We start from the raw sequence: 18,990 nt of genomic DNA on the forward strand, positions 1-18,990 counted from the left end.
CATCAATTCCATTACAAATGGTCTCATCAGGAGCTAAAGTGAGCTATCAGAGAAGGCTGTGGAGCAGACAGGAGCTTTCATTCCCTTACATTGTGCTGTGCCGATCGGCTGGCAGAATACTAATGCTAAGCTGGAGGGAATGCGGGGTCTAGCCTGTGCAAAAAGCATGACCTTGGGCCACCGGCTCTGTGGGAAAACAGGAACGGCTGCAAAAAAAGGGATGAGAGTGCCCCCTGGCTGTGGAAGCATCATCGGCTCCCATTCTGCCATGATGAGAGATGGATGGAGAGAGGTGGGAAGTAGTTTGTCCTCCCATCATTAAGTCAAGAGACTACCCCGCCCTCTGAAATCGACCTCCCCCTCCCTTCCTGCTCTTCCTCCACTTGCCTTCTCCCCCCAGCATCCCTTTCCCACACATTATTTGTCTTCCCTCTTTCTGTCAGCCATTTGATTCGGCTTGTGTTCCTCATATTCTCCATTGACACCTCTATCTCGGTCACAACAGGGACTTACATGGCTTTAGGACCCTCAAATCCCACACACATCCCCCATGTCATAATCAATGGAGAATCCCCATTTAATGAAACACTCTGCACTGGACTTGTGTTCTGGCCCATACCACCTAGCTCTAGCCTCTTTGATGTGGAGCCAAAGAGGGTCCGTAGAAAAGGGAAGAGGCTCATCTCTAACATACCCTTGAGAGGCTCAGTGAGTGTATTTCGTGTGTTAACACATGTAGAGTTAGAGAATAAGATGGGTGCAGCATCTCAAAATCTCTCAGGGGACTCCTGGCTTGTCTGCTTCTATCACTCTGGACACCAACAGATGCAATTCATATTAACGTTATCTTTTGTCGACAACACAGAAAAACTTGACCAATATTTGTCTATCTGCACCTGATGCTGAAAAGTTGGGAATACTTTGACTTTTTCGTGCATCTAAAACTGCTAGAAAGACACGAAGCGAGGATGAAAAGAGGAGCACTCGGCAGGCCGGAGGAAGACAATAGTTCTGCTGCTGATGCGTTTCTAGCGATGGATCTTGACCCCAAAATGCAACAGTGCTGCAATAAATCCTCCTTCATGAAGATTACAATGTGTAGTTTGTGATGCTGCTGGGTTATAATGATTGGTCTTTATAATATTGAGTTTGCCTTTGTTCATGTAATATGCTGGACAGAAGATGAAAATGCAATGGAACTCAACAAGCACCACAAACTGCAGCCATCAAAATAAAATCATAAGCCATGAAATGAAATCTACACCTCTCAAACAAAACAACACCATAACATAAAGGCCACATTCATTGTAGGGCTCTTTTATTAGCTAGGTGTACCTAATAAACTGGCAACTGTGCATTTCTTCATTTTATATTTAGCAACAAGAGTCGACAGCACAATGTTAGCATGCTGACGTCATGATGTCATGACTAGCACTAAACACAGCTCAGGAAAGTACAGATGACGGGAATGTCCTCAGTTTTGCAATTTGGCCATAAACAGAAGTATCAAACAAATAGATCGTTGGACCTGATGATTGGTGATTACTGAGAGGACTGTGTGTAAAGGCCTTCAGTTGGAGAGGAGAGACTTTGTGTTGGTCCAATTGTCCTGTTCAGCTCTACAACACGTTTCTTGCATTTGTAGAGAGAAATTCAGCAGCAGCATCATTGGGTTGAGTCTGACCCAATCAATCTAAACAAGTGTATGTTTAAAGTTAATAGTGGATCACATTTTGGATTGGAGTTTAACGTTTTGGTGCAAGATAATTCAATTGAATCCAGATTAAAAGTATAAACTAAACTGACCTCTAAAGAGAGGTTTAAATCTCATTTTTATTTTAAGTTAGTTATCGAATTTGTTGCGACGTGATTTAAAGTGAAACCGTGATGTAATCTGAAGTGATTCCTTGTTGGGGCAACCCAGCCTAAGAATTTCACATTCCTCTTTGGTGTTTAACGTTGGCTTATTCTAAACGTACAGAATGCTGTCGGTGGTCTGACTGCAGAGGTAATCATGTTGTTGTATGATACCTGTTTGTTTAAATACAAAGCAAAGTATTGTATTAGTGTATGAATAGAGTGACAGTGCCTATCAGTTGTGTAAAAGAGAGTGATGTCAGAAGTTCTGTTTACCAGCTGCTGTTGATGCTCCTGTACATCGAAGCCCTGCGATGCTTTCATGAAACCCTGTGATTTACTCAATCTTTGCCACCCATCTGTGTGAGAGCAGGAGTCAGCTGAGTGTTGTTGTAAACAGCAATGGCTCTGCACAATGTTCTGCACAGTCCCATGCTGCAGTTGCGGTCATGATATCTAGTTCCCTCTGAAACAGGATGGAGATGAAAGGAGTTGTTTGGCAATCCACAGATCATTTGTGAAAACTTATAATTAGCACAGTTTCACTCTCAAAATGGAAATGTGTGCTTGTGTTTATTGAATGTGCTACGTGTATCATTTAATCTAATCTAGAAAATGTAATTATAAAAGCCTTAACTGATCCAACACAAAGTGACACAAGATATACTTCTTGTTTCTGGAAACATTGGAACAAATGTCTGTATGTTTTAACAACGAGTGACTTTTTTTTAACTGCAATGATTACACTTGTGTCCTCATATTGTATTTTATATATTGTTGTTGTATTTGTTTGTTGTTGTTGTTGTTGTTTTGTTTTTTGACACTATATGGACTCATGAGTCTGAAATAAAAGTTGATTGAATCACTGGTATATCATCAACACAACAGTGTCCTTGTCAGTGTAAATGCTGTAACCAAGTGGCTCTGCCACTGAGAACAGTGTCAGCCTTAAGCTGCCTGGTCACTGTGTTTTACATGAACTATAGCCTGATGCCATGCTAAGATAAACACATCACAATGGGTTGACCAGAATACCAGACCGTTCCATTCCTGACGCCAAGACATGTTACACGTAACATTCAATGTCAAACTCCTTCAGACTTCTGGGAGAATCTGATGGTCTCATTGGGGAGAAGGCTCAGTTTGCTGCTATTCTTTAGTTCTCCGAGTTATTCGACTTGTTTTATTAAGGAACAGCTGCGAACAAAGCCCTGCTAATTTGGTGATAAACACATTGAATTTCCTGATTCACAATACAAGTCCCCTCTTATTTTGAAGCATCAAAATCAGGAAATGTGTTTGCATGAGCAATAACTTAACAGGACAGCAGCATGTGGTCTAGCAGATCCCATCCCAATGCGAGCAAGACTCCATCTCGGGGCATTCAGACTTGACAGTTAATGCATCCTGGCATGATCGGATGACAGAAGTCACATTGAAATGACAGGTGTAACCACGCCCACTGTGTCGTGGCATAGATGAAGGACAGGGAGCTGTTTTACAGCATAGAGTTTTTTGGTAGATTGCACAACGTTTCAAGTGGGTACTAGTTCAATCAGGAGAGACTTGTTATATAATTTAACAATGATTTATTATACAAGCTTCAAATATGAAAAGTGCAAAGTCTTTGGCGATTGGACTCCATCCTGAAGTACTATCACCGAGGGCAGGGATACTGAGGTCCAACAGGCCTAACCCCCCTGGAGTCCAGACACTGGTGGTAGTGATGAAAGGAGTTGCTGCTATCTGATGATGAATCAGGAGCACGACTGTGATGCTGGCTGGAGGTGACTGGGTGGAAGAGGGTCGCATCTGCTTAATGCTGAAATGACACCTGACAGCAGCAGAGAGGAGAACACTTTAAAGTTTGACAGCAACGATCTGATTGGCTCCTCCGCGAATCCCAACCTTTTTTTTTAAATCTTTTTATCAATGCAAGAGAGCATATAGAACACAGAACATTAAACATTACAAACAACTACATAACAAGTTAAGAGACAAACTAAAAAACTAAACAAATACATTAAATGAAATTCAGTAAATAAAGTAAATAAATAAATAATTCCCCCCACCCAAAAAAAAAAAAAAAAAAAAGGTTGGTGCATAAAGTAACACAACACAAAGGCGAATGCAATGACTATATTGGAAATCAGAGCTCTAAATAATCACAGTCCTATGGTGCTGTTAGTGTTATACCCATGTACTCCAAATAAGGCTGCCAGATTTTCAAAAATAAATTATATTTTTTTCTGAGACTATATGTAATTTTTTTCAAGAGGAATACAATTGTTCATTTCCACAGACCATTTGTCGATGAGAGTGGGGGAATCAGACTTCCACGTCATCGCGATACATTTCCTGGCCACACATAAAGCAATTTCTACAAGTTTCATTTGGGGCTTCGTTAAAGACCTGTTGAGAGCTGTGAAGTTTCCCAGTAAACATAGCTCAGGATCTAATGGAAAGGTAACCCCTGTGATCTTAGTTATTATACTACAAAAGTCATACCAGAAGGACCTCACCTCTGTGCAAAGCAGGTACAGTGAAGGAAGGAGCCGACCTCTATACCACATCTGAAACACATTTCTGACATTCAGGTTTGGATTTATGTAGCTTCTGTGGGGTGAGGTACAGCTGATGAAGAAAGTTACAATGAACAAGTCTGTACCGGGCATTAACTGTTGCTGACAAACTGTTCTGGCACAAATCTGACCAGAGTTCTTCATCAATTGTTATATTCAAGTCTGATTCCCATCTCATCCTGGATCTGTGTAATCCTGGTTTTGGGCCCTCATTCAGCAACATAGAGTACATTTTAGAAATAAATTTGTACACATTTCCCTGGTGAAGCAATGTTTCCACATTAGTTAACACAGGTAGAGTCATTCCAGGGCCCAGGTTGGTTCTCAAAAAGGATCTTAACTGGAGGTAACAAAAGAAAGTTCTGCTGGGCAAATCATATTTTCTCTTCAGTTCTTCAAAAGGCATGAGGAGTCCTTTATCAAAGCAGTCTTCCAGATACTGATTCCTCTGTCATGCCAACTCTCTAGAATCTTGTTACTTAGAGTCATGGGCACAAGTTAATTTTGTCTTAGAGGTGTTTTTGGTGATAGTCTCATATTTAGTCCAAGAGTTTTGTGAACTTCATACCATATTTTAAAAAAAATTTCAAAATAGGATTGTCTGTCCTCTTGGATATGGTTTTGGAGTTCCATTTATAAATAAAATCACTGGAGGTTTCTTCTTTCAGAGGATGAAGTGCAATTTGTATCCAGGAGGGGGCAGCATCACCGTCAAAAAATGACAAGATATTTCGCATCTGGGCTGCTAAATAATATTTCTTCAAATTGGGTAGTCGAAAACCTCCCAGACTATAATCCCATGTTCTTTTTTCCATTGACACCCTTGGCATTTTACAGTTCCATAAAAACTGCCAAATGTGTTTGTTGAGGGTTTTAAAAAAGGTTTGATGTAATGGAATGGGTAAGGACTGGAAAAGATACTGCAACCTTGGGAGAATATTCATTTTCACACAGTTTATTCGACCAATTAAAGTAATGGGTAGATTCATCCATCTGCGTAGGTCGTCCTCGATTTTACTCAGCAATGGGAGGTAATTAAGTTTGTACAAATTTTTAAGATCATTATCTATAATTATTCCTAGATATTTAATATTCGGGAGCCACTTAAATAGAGTTGTTTGTTGGTATTCAGTGTGATCGAAGTTCGTGAGTGGAATAATTTCACTTTTTTCCAGATTGACCTTATATCCTGAAATAGCACCATAGGTGTTTAGTAGCATCTGTAATTTAGTGAGAGAGTTAACCGGGTCTGTTAGATACAAAATTACATCATCTGCCAGGAGATTAATTTTATGATTTATTTGGTCCACTCTGAACCCCTTTATATCTGGATCCCGTCTAATTGCTTCAGCAAGTGGTTCAATATCCAGGACAAAGAGTCCTGGAGACAGAGGGCAACCCTGTCGACTCCATCTACTCAAGGGAAATGCTGTCGAAGTCTGTCCATTTGTGGTCATTTTGGCTCTGGGTTTATGGTAAAGGGTTTTCACCCAATTGATAAACAAATGGCCAAATCCAAAACTTTGAATAAATACAGCCACTCTAGCCTATCAAAGGCCTTTTCAGCATCTAATGCTACAGCTACACTAGGTTCCGTTTTAGATTTTGTTAGATGGATAATATTAAAGAGTCTGCACAAGTTATTGGCTGATGAGCGTTTCAAAATAAAGGCGCTCTGGTCTGGGTTTATTCATTTTGGCAAATATTGGCCAAGCCTGTTAGCCAGTGCTTTGGAAATGAATAACAAGGAAATGGGTCGAAAAGAGGAACACTTTAATGGATCTCTATTTTTTTGTGAATCACAGTGATTATGGCAGTGGAAAATGATTCAGGAAGAGTTTGAGTTTTGGATGCTAAGTTAATCACATCCATTATGAGGGGAGTGAGTAAGTCCTTAAATTCACTGTAGAATTCAGGAGGGAAGCCGTCCTCTCCTGGTGATTTATTGGGTTGTAGTGAACATAAGGCCTTTTCAATTTCTTTCTGGGTGAAGGGCAAATCAAGATTATTTTGGTCTTCGTGGCCGAGTTTCGGCAATTCAATAGTGGACAGAAATTCATCAATCTTAGATAGATCCTCTGGTGATTCTGATGTGTATAGATTTGTATAAAACTGTTTGAATGAGTCGTTCATTTCTGTTGGGTTGTGTGAGATTGCACCCGTTTCAGTTTGAATTGCATTAATTAACCTTGAGCTTTCCTCTGCTCTCAATTGCCAGGACAGAATTTTGTGAGATTTCTCTCCCAATTCATAATATTTTTGTTTGGTTCGTAAAATGGTTTTTTCAACTTTGTAGGCATGTAATGTATTGTATTTCAATTTTTTGTTAACCAGCCATTGGTAAAGTTCTTTAGACCCAGATTGTTGAAACTCCTGCAAATCGCCACCTTAACGTGGTGGAGGAGTTTGAGTGGCTCAGTGATCCTGGGAGCTATGTTGTCCGGGGCATTAGCCCCTGATAGGGTCTCCCAAGGCAAACGTAATCAGGGAGTAAATACGTTTTTGGTCAAATGTAATTGAGAATACATTTTAGTTTTAGGGGAACGTCATTTTTAGGAGACAGTCGGTGCAGTGAGGTTCTGGCTAACAGCTGTCTGAAGCCCTCTTATTTACGTCGATCGTCACCTGAACACCAAGCATGTCAGTGCAAGTCAAAAGCCCCTTACATTCTTTATATCGAAACTGGAGGAGTTTTGCCCAAAACAACTGCAGTCTCATTCACGTGTTGATTCTACAAAACACACACTATGGGCTTCATATCTGGTTACAGAATAGCAAGAAAGGGGCTACCCACATAATAACCGAAGATGTGTGCTTGCCAGCTGCCAAAGCGATGGTGGAATGTATGTTTGGAGAGAGAGAAGCAAAAAAGTTGGACATGATCCCGGTGTCCAACAACAGTGTCGCCGCATCGATGCTTTGTCCGAAGACATCCTGGCTACATTAGTCGGTCGCGTGAAGAAGAGTGAGTTTTACTCTCTGCAAGTAGACGAGTCTACAGATGTGGCCAATCTGGCCAATCTTCTGGTGTACGTCCGTTACCTTTTCGAAGGCACGGTGCAGGAAGAGTTTTTGTCTTTTTTGTGTTTTTTATCTTGTAAACAAACACCACGAGTGAGCAAACTGTTCTCTCATTGGTCCGTTCAGCTTGCAGAACTTAGTAGCAGTAGTAAGAGTTCAAGTTGAAAGATATATAAGAAGTTATGACATTGACATGACATATTTAGCATTTTGCTTGGTGTAGCTTTGTTTTTTAACACTCAATGGCTGAAGGAGGAGAAACGGATTTCTCAAGAAGGACATTTCCAGAAAAACTGGACATCGTAAGAAAGTGTCGACCAACCCCACAGCTAGCAGCCCTGACCCAGCAGGAAAAGGATTTGTACCAACGGTATTCCTGGCTGACAGCGTCAGAGAAGCATTGCCAAGATGCTCATTTGCAACTGAGCGTCTTGGTGTTTGGAGCTATGCTACGCTAACCTGAGGTGGCTAACCAAGGCAGCAACACGACACCATAGCACGACAGGACACTTACAAGCTACAGTGCTCCAACGAACACGTTCACAGGAGAACCTCTGGCTGGAACTGAACCGCACCGATGTTCTGTACAACCGCGTCATTGAACTCTTTGTAATCAAAGAAAGGAGGATGGACTTTGTCTTTAGGTGAACAGCAGCTTTGGTAAGTGAAGTGCTTTTGTGTGTATTTACATCTGCAGTAGCGTTACTACTGTGATAGTTTGTCTGTGGTGTCGTTTTTATGATATGGTTAATATTGTTCCCTCTGATGTGAATAATATTTAAATGGCTCGTGCTCTTCAGTGTGCGTGTGAATACGTGTGTTAGCGCTGCAGTGTTGCTGGATTGATTTGTTGCTTTGTTGTCATATAAATATATGTGACTGGTTCTTGTGAGTTTGTTCTTGTCATTGTGTTAATTATGTTGATTTTAACTATATGCATTGTCCGTTAATCAGGGGCGGGCTGGCCATAGGGGATACCGGGGATTGGTAGGCCAATACCGGCCCACCTCCATTACTACCCAGCCCTCGCTCTGAGATCGCCGACCCCGACTATATTCTACACTTCACAGAACACGTTAAATTGACTCTAATACTTAAAGTCAATAATCGCTGACTGAGATTTATACAAGTCCTCACGATCTGTATTCACACTCATGGTTTCCACACACACACATACACACACACACACACCCAGCATGCAATCTGCCCCAAAGAGGCGGGTCTATGGAGGAGTTTAGCCAATGATGCTTTAATGCTGCTTAAAAATATATATGAGTGACATACAATTTAGCCAATCAGCGTCCTCAAATAGATTCAGCTTGGGGCAGAATAGATTCTTCCCCAAGCTGCGCGTTCCTGTCCGGACTAGTCTCTACAGGCCAGCGCCAGCGCTGCTCCTCCAAGACCCATTTGAGAGGAGAACTTTGCCGGAGAAACTGCACAATCAGACAGCAGACTCGCGGCAAAGGGAAGCAGTACATGTGAAGCTTCTCCACTAGCTGAACACCAGACAGGTTTGGCTAACTGGATGACGTCATGCTAATAACTTATTTAGCTTTTTAAAACAACGGGACGGTCTCGAACGATTCCGTCGTGACGCCCTTTCCGGTCATTACGCTGTCATTTTCTTCAGCGATCGCCAACCAAACGTAAATAATATTTATTCATACATATCAAATAATCTACGTGTCAAATTTCATGAATATATATGGACGTTTATATGTCTAAATACTATAGGAAAGTGACTTTGATGAGAGAAAGCAGAAAGAACGCTCGGGCGACGCTTAAACGGCTCAAACGGAAATTAAGGAGCTTTTATTGCATCATTTGGAGTTGTTGAAGCGTGATATCTTATTGTGAAGGACAGAACTACGGTCCGGATGTGTTGACAGCATTGATGACAGCAGCAGCCAGTGTTTACAACGAGGATAGAAGTCCCTACGGATTAGGCCAATAGCAGTGCACGGCTAATTCACCGGTGTTAGCATCGTTTTAACGACTCTGGTAAAGGCAAAGCTAACTGTAATAATTACAACAACATTTCGTTTGAAAGGTACGAAGTTTAACTTCAGTTTAACACCATTAAATCAACTGAAAACATTACACGATCATTTTTATCAACATTGTAAGTGAATTGTATTGAAACATTAGCTAAAAACTGTCCGGTTTGGGGTACAACTCCATTATATATGTGTGTGTGTGTGTGTGTGTTTTATATTATAGTAGAATATTATTATACGATATATATATTATTATATTATACGATATATATTAATATATTATTATGATATATATTATTATATGATATATATATTATTATATTATTATATGATATATATATCATATGATACAGCATATTATATGATTTATATATTATTATATGATACTGAATTCCCTGTGTGGGTGACACAAATAAGATGTCCTGACGTGTTTGTCAAAGTGTTATTTACTGCTTTTTTCACGTTGGAATAAAAGTTAAATATTTAACTGCAAAGTAGTAATACGTGTTTGATACCTTAATTGTTTTGCATTAAATCATGCGATGCATTGAGTGGGCAACGCGCCGTGTATTGAGTGGGCCGGTCTGACAGTAACACTTTTTTCCCCCAGTCCGCCCCTGCTGTTAATGACGAAGCATCCCGTCATGTGCTTATTCATGCATCTGTTTTATTTTACAAAGCAAGAATCATGTTTGAATCAGTAGGAACAGCTAAACGCTGCGGGGAGAGTTTGTAGCGTGTGTGCTGCTGTTGGTTTTCCTGCTAAGCTAGTTTAGCATAGCCTCCCAGAACACACGCGCCTCACCAGAGTACAATGTTGTTCGTCCGTGGTGGGTGTGTCATGCTGCGTTCAAACCGGTCGCGTTGATTTGTTGACGCGCGTCGAGATTACATACAAAGTCTATGCACAGACGCGATGAGACTGGCGCGTTGGACGCGTTATTGCAGTGCGGTGGACGCGTTGGACGCCGCAAAATCGCCAACGCGCGAGTTGAAATTTTTCAACTTCAGCGACATAATCGCGTGACGCTGTGGCGCGATAGCCTATCAGCGTTGAGTTGCTCCCCCCCGTCATCACTGACTTCCTGCCGTTGTTGAATCAGGAAATAAATCCTGTAGCCGTCTGTGTTCACCCAGAGCTCTACGATACCTCATATCAATAGAGACCGGACCAAACTATGTGTATGCATGTGTGTGTGTAAACCATACGGTACAAACAATGAATAGACGCTGCCGTATTTACGTCTACGTGACGTTATTGAGTGCTGGTGGAGCTGCTACGATGTTAGCATAGCCTAGCACCGATCCATCAGAGCTCCATTGAGAAGACCAGTAACCTACAAATTGGTATCATTACGTAGTTATTTCGGAGTCCCTTTTTATCGGAGAAGACAAGTACAAATCGGCATCATTACGTAGTTATTTCGGAGTCCCTTTTTGTCGGAGAAGACAAGTACAAATCGGCATCATTATGTAGTTATTTCGGAGTCCCTTTTTGTCGGTTTATTGCCGTTGAATCACAGCCAAATCAGTTTATTTTGTGTTCCTACAGCTGTAGTAAACAGCGACCGGTGGCTTGCTAGACACAGTGAATACAGCTCGATACAATCCACGGAGCTCCTCTGAACAATATTATGAACCAGACATGACGGCGTTTGGCATTCCGATGTTTGAGGGACTTCCACAACACGTACAAAGCAGCAATTGTCCTTATTCCTTTCACGGTTGACAGCGGAAAGAAATGGCGGTCAGGTGAATGGCTTCCAGGACGATAAACCACGCCCCCTCTCCGGCTCTACGAGATTTTGCGGCGTTTGGTGTGAACACGACCGGTGGCGCGTTGGACGCGATTGTGCAGTGCGTTGGACGCTTTTTTGCAGTGCGTCAAAAAATCAACGCGACCGGTGTGAACGCAGCATCAGACAGCACGTTGTCTGTTACGTTGAGTGGGTTGCCAGGTTGAGTGCAGTGGCTCCACAGAAAGAACATTATATTTCCCACAATTTAAGCTTCTGAATTTTCCAAATGCACTAGTATTATTCAAGCGTATTGTTCGGTTCGTAAGCCTCGTACCGAACGGTTTAATACGAATACGTGTATTATTACACCAATAGAAACAAATAATAACCGTAGCGGTGGCGTCATCATGAGGCTATTAGGAGGTGGTTCAACTGTAGTAGAACAGCAGTGAAGGCCCAGGTATAAAAGGCACGGCCGCCACTGACTTATAGATAGTTGGGGTAAGTTTAGTAATTTAGGGGTGTTTGTTCCCTTGATTCAAAAACGTCCTTAAGAACCACATCTTAATCCATGCAACCTCTTCTGGATATAAACTTCCTGCCCTGTAACTGAATTAATATGACTGTTGATACAAACTTGGAGGACCTTTCTGATTTTGTTTGTGTGCGTGTGTTGTGTCTGTTTTCCAGGAGGCAGTCATATCTCCCGTCTCCCCCGATGTGCTGTACCTGTTTCGAGTCCAGGCCATCTGCATGAATGACATGCGCAGTGACTTCAGCCAGAGCATGCTCTTCAGAGGTAACAAAGAAACACACACACACAAGGACCGCTTCGACCCAAAGTGCTCATGAATTGCAGCCACATTATCTTTAATGTCAATATGAGCATCAGTACACATCTCTTCCATGTATACAGCCCTCTCTCAACATGCGCTGCATATTGTCTTACATTTGTGCAAGCAGTATCTTCTGACAGTTAGGATTCCTTTGATCGTAGTGACATCTTTCATATTCAGGTTATTTATGTGAGCTCATATCAACAGCTGCAGGCTCAAGGGAAGTGACAGAGGGAAGGAAAGACATACAGTAACAGTAAGCAGCTAAAACGCAGTGAGATGAATTCATTTCATCTCTTTTATTGGCTACCCCATAAAGTATTCAGCGCCATCATTGTGATTATGTGCTTGCAATGCACTCATGGAAGTCTCATAGACACTACTCCAGTGAGATTTGTCTGGTTGTCTCTTCTGTGTTTAACAGTGGGATATCCATTTTTCTTTCTTCCCTGTGTATCAGCAAACACCACCAGGATCTTTGAGGGGACGAGGATTGTGAAAACTGGAATGGTAAGGGAAGCGGAGGTGAATCACTGCTAATGTTTGTTCACATTTTATCCAGCAGAGAGCAGTGTCTATATTAGCATCATTCTTCCCTGTATGGACAGGAAGGTCTCAAAGGGTATTAAAGCAGTGGTCCATATGAAACAGGGTACCAGGGTTGTTCCAATCCTGACCCAGATCCAAACATATTGGACTGAACCCTTAAATATAACTAAAGGGTCAACTCCTTAGTCAATGATGTCAAAGTTGACTGAGGCGGAAAATCAACAAATCATTTCAGATTCTAATCATTAGCTTGTTTCTTTCTCAGCCGACAGTGTCTCCAGCCTCCTCGGCCGACATGGCTCCCATCTCCTCTGGCTCGTCTACTTGGACCTCCTCAGGCATCCCCTTCTCCTTCGTCTCCATGGCGACAGGAATCGGCCCGTCTTCCAGCGGTAGTCAGGCAACGGTGGCGTCCGTGGTGACCAGCACTTTACTGGCCGGCCTGGGTTTCAGCGGCGGTGTCATCTCCTCCTTCCCCAGCTCTGTTTGGCCGAGCAGAGCACCAAGCCATAACGGCAACTCCGCACGCCAGAACACTGAACTCGCCAAGCCCGCCTCTGCTGTCACGACGGCCGCAGCCACAGATAACGATGAAGCTGGGGGCGAGGACACAGAGAACAGCAAGGGTCAAGGGGAGGATGAAGAGAGGCAAGGAGAGGAAAATGATGAAGAGGAGGAAGAAGAAGAGAAAGAGGAGAAGAAGAAGAGGAAGGGATCAGGAGGTGTTGCGGAGGCAGGGAGGAAGGGCAACAGCACGACAAAGAATGAACCGTCCAGTGACACACCGGATGCTACTGCAAAGGAGAAAAAACAGACTGAACCCGATCCAACTAACATGCCACCTGTAGAAGACCAACTGAATGTATATACCCACAATCCACTTGACATCAACTCAACTACCAGCACAGAGGCAGTCAATGAAATGGCAGAATTCCCTGTCCCCAAGGACCCAGCAGCGACACTCAGACCCGGCTCAGGGAGGGACAAGAAGCACTGGCCTTTCTCCATCCACACTGGTGAGTGAACTCATGTGTTAAAGCCTCATGTGAACAATCCCCTTTATCTGTAGAGCAAGAACAAGAAAAGGGATCATTTGGTGAATTTGCAAAACTGCAGAATTATCAGCTTTTGTACAAATTTGATCATTTCAAAAAATTCCCAACTCGTTTAGTGACACCAGCAGCAGTTACACGAACCATATTTTTTCCATCTAACTGTCTAGGATTTATTTGGAGAATCCCAAGTGTCCATAAAAGGAAATAGCTGGATAAGTTCAACATTGAGTATTCGGAAAGTCCTCATAGGTACTTGTCTCTCCAAAAGGCTGCTCCTTTATCAAGTGCCCTCCAGTCAAGGATCCAATTTCAAGGAATCCATAAAAATAAAATCCCTCGTCCAAGTGTTTGATACCTATGGCGCTCAAGGCCCTCCTGACGGACCTCTTGATGTGAGGTTACATTGACAAAACGGTCATTTTGGATGAAGTGTTGGATTAATCAAAATCGTGTATGGTCTTTAGATTTGATGTACCTCAACGTGGCAGTGATACATGGGGGCTTTTTGTGCAAATAAGTAAAGTAATAAAACCACTGATTTGACAGAGTAACATTATTTGTATTCATATGGAAATGTTTCCAAATATCCGCTAAACTAAGATAATGCCTGAATGTCACTAGTGCGTTCATGTTCCTGTAGAAAAGTAACAGGACGATGTTTAATCGTTGTGTTATTCTCCTGTCATTTTCTGGAGGAGTGAGATCAACTGTTATGCAATTTGTTTCAGATTAAAATAAAGATGTATGTTGAAAACATGCGTAATGCTGCAGCTGGTTCTGGCAATGTAAACAATGCTTCAGGGAGTCAACATTTGATTTAATAGTTTATTTTATTAGAACTGAGAATATAGATTAAGTCACACACCTCAGTGAAAGTTAAAGTTCATCAGTGAATGCAGAACCCCTACTGGAGGATCCCCGATTAGCATGTTAGCATTTTGCGTATTAGCCAGACGCAGCTTGCACCTGCTGGGCACACAACATCTTGGGTTTATTTGATTTGAGTTACTTAGCATGTTTGTCTGGTGGTGCATTAAATCAATGAATAATTAAGTAGATGCAACTTTTTTCTAACCATGCAGAGGTACAACAATGCTAAGCTAAACTGATAATCCCTTCATCAATTGCAAGCTGCAACCTCTATTTAGAACATGTATCTGTTCCAGAGCATCAGCTGAGTTTATCCTCTCTGGATCTCTGGTTCTCTGGATCTCTGGATCATTGGTTCTCTGGAGCTCTTGATCTCTGGAGCTCTGGATCTCTGGAGCTCTGGTTCTCTGGAGCTCTGGTTCTCCGGAGCTCTGGATCTCTGGAGCTCTGGATCTCTGGTTCTCTGGGTCTTTGGATCTCTGGATCTTTGGAGCTCTGGATCTCTGGAGCTCTGGATCTCTGGATCTTTGGAGCTCTGCCCTCCTGCGGCCACAGACACACCAGCAGCAGCTTCTCTGCTGCAGCTGCTCATTTGGCTCCTTCTTTTGTTCACACACTTCATCGGGACTTTTTTATGGGACTTTTGCTGTTACTCTGTAATGAATGATTTAGTCTCAGCTGCTGAATAGGAGCCTACACATCTCAAGGATATAGTAAGTCCAGTTTCAGCTTTTGCTTCAGACTGTTCTCAACTTCTGGATCAAGAACTGAACTTCTGACTCACCCAGAACCTGATAGGTATTTTATTCTTGCTTTAACTAAGTTGTCTTTATAGCTGTACTTAGGCTTGCCTCAGTTGTGATTGGACTGAGTTTCTGCCTGTCTGAGGAGGTGTGATTTAGTCTCAGCTGCTGAATAGCATGCTAATTGCAAGGGCGGAGCCTGCACTCCTGGCAGACAATCAGTAGGTTGCTGTCCTTAAGCAACTGTAGGTTGGAAGCGTCAGGCAAATGAAGGCTAGGGCGAACAAAGGCAACAGGGCGACTTTTTCAATCCCGACTTCTCGAACGTGTAGTTACCTCATTTTTATTTTTCAAACCATGAGGTTAAGGATGTCTTCACGGATGTCTTTAATACTTCTCTGAGACAAGCTGTTGTTCCATCATGCTTCAAGGCCACCATCATCATACCTGTGCCAAAGAAACCCACTCCGTCCTGCTATAATGACTACCGTCCGGTGGCACTGACCCCCATAATCATGAAGTGCTTTGAACGGCTAGTCATGTCACACATCAAATCCATTCTTCCCCCCACCCTGGACCCTTTCCAGTTTGCATACCGTGCCAAGCGGTCCACGGAGGATGCAATCTGCTCTGCTCTCCACCCAGCCCTCACCCATCTGGACTCAAAAGACTCATATGTGAGAATGCTGTTCATAGACTTTAGTTCAGCATTCAACACCATAATCCCACAAAAACCCATCTTCAAACTTGACCAGCTGGGGCTCAACACCTCGCTGTGTAACTGGCTGCTGGACTTCCTCAGCGAGAGGCCACAAGCAGTACGTGTCGGCAACAACACCTCGAGCAGCATCACACTGAGCACAGGGGCCCCTCAAGGCTGTGTGCTCAGTCCACTGCTCTTCACCTTGCTGACACACGACTGCACTACAACCTACAGCACCAATCACATGGTTAAGTTTGCAGACGACACAACTCTGGTTGGTCTCATCACCAACAACGATGAGACCCACTATAGGAAGGTCAGCCTTCTGACCACGTGGTGCAGAGACAAAAACCTCCTTCTGAATAACAGCAAGACCAAGGAGATTATTGTTGACTTCCGGAGAGGCCACACTCAACACCCACCACTGATCATCAATGGTGCTGATATAGAGAGAGTGAGCAGCACCAAATTCCTGGGGGTGGACATCAGTGAGGACCTCTCGTGGACAGCCAACACAACATCACTGGCAAAGAAAGCCCATAGGCGCCTCTACTTTCTCCGCAAACTGAAGAAGGCAAGAACACCACCACCCATCATGTGCACCTTTTACCGAGGCACCATTGAGAGCTTCCTGACAAACTGCATCACTGTGTGGGGCGGAAGCTGCACTGACCACAACAGGAAAGCCCTGCAGCGCATAGTGAACACAGCTGGAAGGATCATTGGTGCCTCACTCCCCTCCCTGCAGGACATATATGACACTCGCCTCATCCGCAAAGTGACCATGATTGTGCGCGACTCCAGCCACCCCTCACACAGTCTCTTCAGCCTCCTGCCCTCTGGGAGAAGATACCGGAGCCTCCGTGCTGCACCACCAGACTCTCAAACAGCTTCGTCCACCAGGCTGTTAGGAAGCTGAAGTCTCTGAAATCTCTCCCTCCTCTCTTTTAAGACGGCCCACGTCCAACTGCTGCTAAATACAGATTGATAGCTTTTTTTTTTTTTTTTTCTGTTATTATATATATTTATTGTCAAAATGTTTTTAAATGTTTTTTAATCTATTGCACTGTATTCACTTTATATGTTTATGTTGGACTAGAGAGAAACGTCTTTTCAACTCCCCTGTATGTTCAGTACATTGTGGAATTGACAATAAAGCAAACTTTGAACTTTGAACTTTGAATGTGTTTGCATCCGATTTCGGTCCTCTCCTCTTTTCGGTGGTCACGTAGACGTTGGCCCCTCCCAGGTGCCGTGACCCCGCTAACCTCATCTATCCTACTCTCTCAGCTCATGTTGAGCGAGTGGTGGCGGGGGGGGGGGGGGGGGGGGGGGGGCTCTGGAATTGCCAGTCGGCAGTGCCGAAAGCTGAGTTTATCTCGGGCTATGCTTCCTTACTCTCTCTCAGCTTTCTTGCCCTAACTGAGACCTGGATCACACCAGTAAACACCATCACACCTGCAGCTCTGTCAGAAGTGGACTGTCTCTCACACTCTCAGAGCTGCGAGGCGGGGTGGTGGTACTGGTCTGCTAATTTCCCCAAAATGGAAATACACTCTTGTCTCGGTTCCTCAGTTCTCCCCATCCTCTTTCGAATTTCATGCGGTTACTGTCACTTATCCGGTCAAGCTCACCATTGCTGTTGTGTATCGCCCACCGGGGCCTCTTGGTGAGTTCCTGGAGGAGCTAGACACATTAGTCTCGCACTTCCATGATGATGGCTCCGCACTCATCCTGCTCGGAGACTTTAACATCCAGACTGATAAATTAGAACCGCTTCTTTCCTTCCTCTCCTCCTTTGACCTTTACCACTCTTCTCCTCCTACCCACAAGGCCGGCAACCAGCTGGATCTTATCTTCACTAGACATTGTTCTACTGCTAACCTCTCCGTCACTCCCCTCCAGCTCTCTGACCACTATGTCATGTACTACTCCCTCTCCCTCTCCTCTCCCCCCTACCACCACCTACCCACATGGTTTATACCCGTAGTAATCTCCGCTCCCTCTCCTCGGCTGATCTTTCCTATTCTGTTACCTCTGCTCTCCCTGACCCTGAATCCTTCTCTCTGCTATCCCCTGATATTGCTACTGATCTTCTCCTCTCCACCCTTTCCTTTTCTTTGGACAACCTCTGTCCCTTCACCTCCAGGCCGGCACGGCCAACCCCACCTGCCCCATGGCTGTCGGACTCAGTGCGTACTGACAGACGGAGCTTAAGAGAGGCTGAGCGTAAATGGAGAAAAGGCAAACTCCCGGGGGACCTTCTTAACTTCCAAGCTCTTCTTTCCACTTTTTCCACTGCTCTGTTCTACTGCTAAAGCTGCCTTCTTTCGCTCCAAAATCCTAACCTCTGCTTCCAATCCTAAAAAACTCTTCGAAACTTTCTCTTCACTCCTCCAACCCCCACCCCCTCCTCATACTTCCTCCCTTCTCCCTGATGATTTCGCCAACAAAAGAAGGTAAATGATATCAGATCCTCCTTCTCTCAGCCCCCCGGTCCACCCTCTCCCCATCCACCCTCTCTACCATCTCCAGCTCTTCCCCCACAGCTCTCCCTCCCCTCTGCATGCCCCATCTTACCCTATCTTGCTCCCCTCTCCCCCAACGAGGTCCTCAACCTTGTTACATCTAACCGCCCCACCACATGCTCCCTTGACCTGATCCCCTCCCCTCTTTTTCAGTCTATTGCGACTGAACTCCTTCCTTTCCTCACCCACCTCATCAACACATCTCTTGTTTCAGGATGCTTTCCCACGGCTTTCAAGACTGCTAGAGTCACCCCCCCCCTTCTGAAAAGACCATCACTTGACCCCTCTGATGTCAAGAACTTCAGACCAGTTTCTCTTCTACCCTTTCTTTCCAAAACACTTGAACGTGCTGTCTTTACTCAACTATCCTCCTATCTCCACCAACACAACCTCTTGGACCCCCACCAGTCCAGGTTCAAAGTGGGTCACTCGACTGAGACAGCCCTTCTTGTGGTGACGGAGTCGCTTCACGCAGCGAGCGCTAACTCTCTCCTCTGTCCTGATTCT

At 43.8% G+C, this 18,990-nt stretch overlaps 1 protein-coding gene across 1 annotated transcript in view; it reads left to right on the forward strand.

Moving 5' to 3' along the window:
• LOC306775047 (receptor-type tyrosine-protein phosphatase gamma-like) overlaps positions 1-18,990 on the forward strand; it is a gene marked incomplete at both ends in the record, with an annotated part of 879,186 nt that overhangs the window by 796,082 nt on the left and 64,114 nt on the right. Inside the window, 3 exons of the mRNA XM_079265258.1 lie at positions 11,890-11,998; positions 12,496-12,545; positions 12,850-13,600. Of these exons, the coding sequence (XP_079121384.1) occupies positions 11,890-11,998; positions 12,496-12,545; positions 12,850-13,600 (910 nt within the window). The remainder of the gene's footprint in view (positions 1-11,889; positions 11,999-12,495; positions 12,546-12,849; positions 13,601-18,990) is intronic.

The sequence above is a fragment of the Melanostigma gelatinosum genome, assembly GCF_949748355.1.
Source record: "Melanostigma gelatinosum genome assembly, chromosome: 3".
Taxonomy (NCBI): domain Eukaryota; kingdom Metazoa; phylum Chordata; class Actinopteri; order Perciformes; family Zoarcidae; genus Melanostigma; species Melanostigma gelatinosum.